This window comes from Colletotrichum graminicola (genome assembly GCF_000149035.1).
Source record: "Colletotrichum graminicola M1.001 genomic scaffold supercont1.126, whole genome shotgun sequence".
Taxonomy (NCBI): Eukaryota; Fungi; Ascomycota; class Sordariomycetes; order Glomerellales; family Glomerellaceae; genus Colletotrichum; species Colletotrichum graminicola.
Genome location: NW_007361130.1, coordinates 33414 through 38413, shown reverse-complemented (window position 1 = coordinate 38413; position 5000 = coordinate 33414). Strand labels below are relative to the sequence as shown.

Here is a 5000-nt window from a genome sequence, read left to right as displayed (position 1 = left end):
TACGCCTTAGGTAATTATTACCTAGGCTTATGTCCTACTATATACCTTACTAGTGTAGCCTTATAAAGGGAATAAGTAATATAGTAAATACGCTATAATATATTAAGTTATATATATAGAGCTTTATTAGTAAGTTATTAGCGCTCTTTAGAGTAATCTCTATAGTACTATATTCTTTAATTATAACTTAAGTAGTGCTAGCCTATATATAGCTATAAATTAGGGCTACTACTAGCGTAATAAACTATAATATATAGTTAAATATATAGTAAGTAGTACTAGAATTAAGTAAGGCTAAATTACCTAGCTTATAGCCTTATAAAGTAGTATAAAAAGCTATCTTTATATAGTATTTAGTACTCAGCTGGAATACGTATACAAGAGCTGTGGAGTAACTGTATTAACTCAAGCAACGCAAATGACCACGAAGATCATGAATATAATCGCGGCCAGGCGTAGTGGGTTGCTGATCACTAATTTACTATAGGCTATATTTTATTTATTAAGCTATATAGTAAGATCTTTCTTAGTAGTTAAGGCCTTTTACTAGGCCTTTACTAACACTTTATTATACTTATTATAAGCGTACTTTATATACTCTTTTTTAGTTATTCTTACTACTACGCTAAGCTTATTACGCTATTTAGCTAATAAATTAGTAGATTAATAGTACTTTTCTTAAAGATCTATAGATATAGTAGATTTAACTATATTAGCTACGTCTTTAACGTCCTTTTACTAAGTAGTATACTTATATATTTCTTTATAATAGTAGCTTATCTAGCTATTTAGGTATATAGGATTATATAGGTTAAGGTTATTTAGTATTACTATATATTTAGATTTATATATAAGCCTATTAGGTATAGCTATAATAGCCTTACTTTTTACTATATATATCTATATAGTTACTTACTAAGATATCCTAGTAATTACTATAGCTATAGTAACTTCTTAGTAAGTAGTAAGCTCCTTCTTAGTTAAAGTATATAAGTATTATATTATAAGTAGCTTTATTAGTTTCTTTAGATATATCTTAAGTATTAATTAGTCTGCTGCTATAACCTTTAGGTTAATATATTCCTAGAGATTATAGCGCTTTACTTTTACTTAAATAGCGTTAAGCTATATAAACTAATTACTATATAATTATAAAATAGTTACCTTATTATTATTATTCTAATTAATTATTATAATAATATTAATTAATAAATAGGTACGTTAGTTATTATAAATATATATATTAGACTATTAATTATTAAAATTATAAGGATTATAATAGTTAATTAATTAATTCTATTATATGTTATATATCTAAGGTAAAAAATCCTATAGGAACAGGGAAATCCCCCTATTTCTTAGTTAGGAAATCCTAGGCTAATCCTGGCTATATAGTTAGTAAAATCACCCTAAAAGTGGGGCTATTTTACTGCCTATTCCCTAACAATTTGCCGTAGGGCAACCGTGTATTCGCTAGTTAATTTATGTGTAATTCCGCTACATTTAATAAGTATAGCTATTATAAAACGCTATAAACAGTAGGGCCTTAGAAGGCCTTAGGGACTAAGGCCTTAGGAAAGGGGATAATTATAAGGGTGTTAAGATAAAGGTTATATAAAAACAATAGTAAAACCTTAGTAATACGTTAGTAACCTCTTGCCTTTTAGCCTAGGCTAGAGGGGGAAAATCCTAGACTCTCTAGCTAAAAGGCTAGTTAATAGAATAGACCTACCTTCTATACTCTTCCTAGTTAAGGCACTTAGCTATATACCTTTATAACTTTATATTTTATATTATATTCTCTTTATATTCTATTTTTTAAGTTTCTAATAGTACTATAATATAATTAACTTAAGCTAAAAGGGAAAAAAAGTTTTTCTGTACTATATATCTTATATATATAATATAAAGTAAGTCTACTAACTAAGTGCTAACTAAGTATAAGTATCTATATTATAGTAAGTAAAGCCTTACTATATATATTATAGCTTTAGCCTATAATAGTTACTTAGGTAACTAAATAAGTAAATAGAAATAGTTTATAGTTACTATAACTATTATAATTAATAAAAAATTAATATTATAAATATTATTAATTAATAGACTATATTAAAGTCTTTAAATAGTCTTAATTTAAGAGAGTATATTAAAGTAAGGAAAATAGCTATATACACCTAGATTAAGGTAGGTTAATTAGCTATAAATACACTAGTTACTTCTTAGATAGATTTCTCTACCTAAAGCAAGGGAAAATAATAACCTATGTATTTGCCCTATAGAAAGGGCTAATCGGCGATGGCCGTGTAATATAGTAATAGTTATATATACAACAGAGCAATTAGTTAACATAAGGTTTTCGCTGCTAATTACGCGCTTTAACAGCGGCTAAGGCGGTAGGCAACGTCTTTGCTGCGTGGGGCGGCATCTCGTTGGTGGGGCTGGGCTTCCCGATCCTGCACACGACGGCCCGGGCCGGCCGCCGGCCGCTAGGGATCGTCGACATCGTGCGGCTGTGCTTATAAGCGACGGCGGCGCAAGTGGGGCTGTCGCACCGCAAGGGCGGGCTTAAGGCCGGGCTTGACGCCGACGTCTGTGTCTTTAATGACGCCGAGGAGTAGACACTTAGGTGCTGCAGTATACACTATAAGAACTCCTGCTCGCCGTGGGAGGGTAAGCGGTTCACGGGCCGCGTCAGGGAGACGTGGCTGCGTGGTCGCAAGGTGTACCAGTTTGGCGGGGATAACAGCGGGTTCGCGTGCGACGGCCCTATCGGGGAGGCCATTGCCGAAAGAGAACGGTCTAGGTTGGGCCAAGCTCACATCTGCATAGGGTGGCCATTTTTGTATCTTGGTCATGGGCGTGACTTGGGCATCGCTTATGATACAGGCGTCGCTTGGACGGGTCGGTTGTATTGCGTTTGGGATTCCTGGGGATGGCGCGGTAGGCACGGTTTATAGGGGGAACGACTGTATTTATATTTATATACGCCCTGTTTTAGAAATACAATTGTTCTGAACCTGCTTTGTCGTTTTCTGCCTGTGGTTGGCTATCAAGGGATTGCGTGACGTGACGTGACGTGCGGGTAAGTAAGTTGGTGCGCCTCCTTATTGACGTGCGGCTGTATCCCCAAAAGCTAACCCCTTGCGTCAATCACTTGGGGCCCCCCTTTTCCTCTCCTATGATATTACAGCTAAATGTCTTACGTGAGCGTAATAGAAACAAGGTTCAGGTGTGCCTCCTTACTGCTCTGCCCGGTAAAATTGGGTGTTTTTGGAGAACATGTGGAGTTTAGTTTCCCTTGCTCTGAGAATAACAGGACATTTTTACTTAATTCGTGTCAGCTCTCACTTCTATTGTTTTTTTTATATCGTGCTAAACAGCCCATGCTAACTACAGATCCAGCATGCATCTGTTCCTCTGGGAACCAGGGTCAAAGCAGTGATATATATACAGGTGTACAGATACTGCGTTAAAGTGTCCCCTATAGATCCGGACTTAAAAGCCTATATGCGAGCATGCAGTAGCTATATTCCATGCGTAGCACAATGCCAAATTCTTCCCCTCGTTTTCGTATCTTTTAGCAGTTGTTCTGGTTCCCATTCTGCATTAAAATGGTGTTGTCGGGCTTGTACTTCTTGGACACGAGGCGCACCTCGTACTCGACGTCTAAAACAGCGCCGTTCTTCTCGCCCTGGATGGGCTTAAAGTTGAGCAGCAGGTCAGGCTTGACGGCGCAGCCGACGTCGGTCTCAAGGTACTGGTCGTCACTAGGGTACAGCTGGGAGGTAATACTAATATAGTCGTCATGCGTGATAATCATGTGGATATGCGCGGGCCGGTAGGGGTGGCGGCCCATGATGTGGAGCAGCTTGGCCGAGGGGCCTGACGTGTCAATAGCATACTCGGTTGGCTTAAGGCAGTAGAACCAGAACTTGCCGTTGGCGTTGGTACGGAATTTGCCACGGAGGTTATGGCGGGTTTCTGGCGGCGCGGCCGGACGGGTTAGTTCTACTTATTCCCTACAAAAGGGTTATGCTATGTGATGTAATAGGTGGCGTAGGGGTAAAGGGGGCTGGTTGGCTTGAGGGATACGTACGGTTTTCGGGGTCAAATATATCGTATTTGCCGTTAGTGCTGGCCTGCCACATGTCAAAGATAGCATTAGGGATGCCCTTGCCCGTCTCGGCGTCCTTAATAACGCCGTGGAAGAAGGTAAGCTGCCCGTCCGGGGGCATATTCTGGACTACGCTGTCGCCGTTCTCCCGGAAGGGCGTATCAGGCAACCAGAAGGGGCCCAGGATAGCAGACGACGTGGGCTGGGCGCCATTGGCGGCCACAATCTTGTTGTTAATCTCAATAACAAGCCTGTTGCACAGGCGTGCGTCTTGTTTAGCTGCTGGGGCACAACAGTTTCAAGGGCTCTGCGGGAGACTCACGACTCAACCCCAAGGATATCGCATACCCTCCATGCCTCGTTGCGGTTCTTCTTGTAGGCCTGGCCGATAGCGTTTACATAATTAACGCCGATAATCCACTCGTCCTGCTTGAGCTCGACCTCCCTGCAAAAGTCATGCAGGTGCCGAATTAGGGACGAAAGGATCTCACTGTGCCTTGGCTTTGTCTCGGGGCTCATCAAGTCAATAACATGTTGTGTAAAGTTTGGGTCATATTTGCTATTGCTATTGTTGTCCTTGGGGGCGCTGTGGCCATTTGAGCTATTGGTGGCGGAGGCCATGGTGGAGGCAATAACGTGTGGTACAAATGGCGGGGAAGACGGTGTCGTATGGCAGGCAGGTGGTCTGCAGCAGGTGTGATGTTTTCGGGTGTAGGGGCTAGAGGAGAAGCCGCTTTATATTCGAAGAGCCTCAGGAAGTGTTTAGGTGATTATAGAGCTGGTATTTGCTCTTATAGCCCTGACTCTCCTGTACTGGGCAGGCTATAGGGCTTTAAATGGCATTATAAGGTTCTAATCGGTGACAACGGCGAAGTTAGATAACAGC

At 40.3% G+C, this 5000-nt stretch overlaps 1 protein-coding gene across 1 annotated transcript; it reads right to left on the bottom strand.

Annotated features, from left to right (window-relative positions):
- Window positions 1-3577: 3577 nt before the first annotated feature.
- GLRG_11801 (dioxygenase) lies at window positions 3578-4735 on the bottom strand (the record flags this gene model as incomplete). The annotated part of the gene is made up of 3 exons (XM_008102484.1): window positions 3578-3981; window positions 4097-4365; window positions 4437-4735. The coding sequence occupies 3 exons, from the start codon at window positions 4733-4735 to the stop codon at window positions 3578-3580; spliced, it is 972 nt and encodes a 323-aa protein (XP_008100675.1).
- Between the last annotated feature and the right edge of the window lie 265 nt (window positions 4736-5000).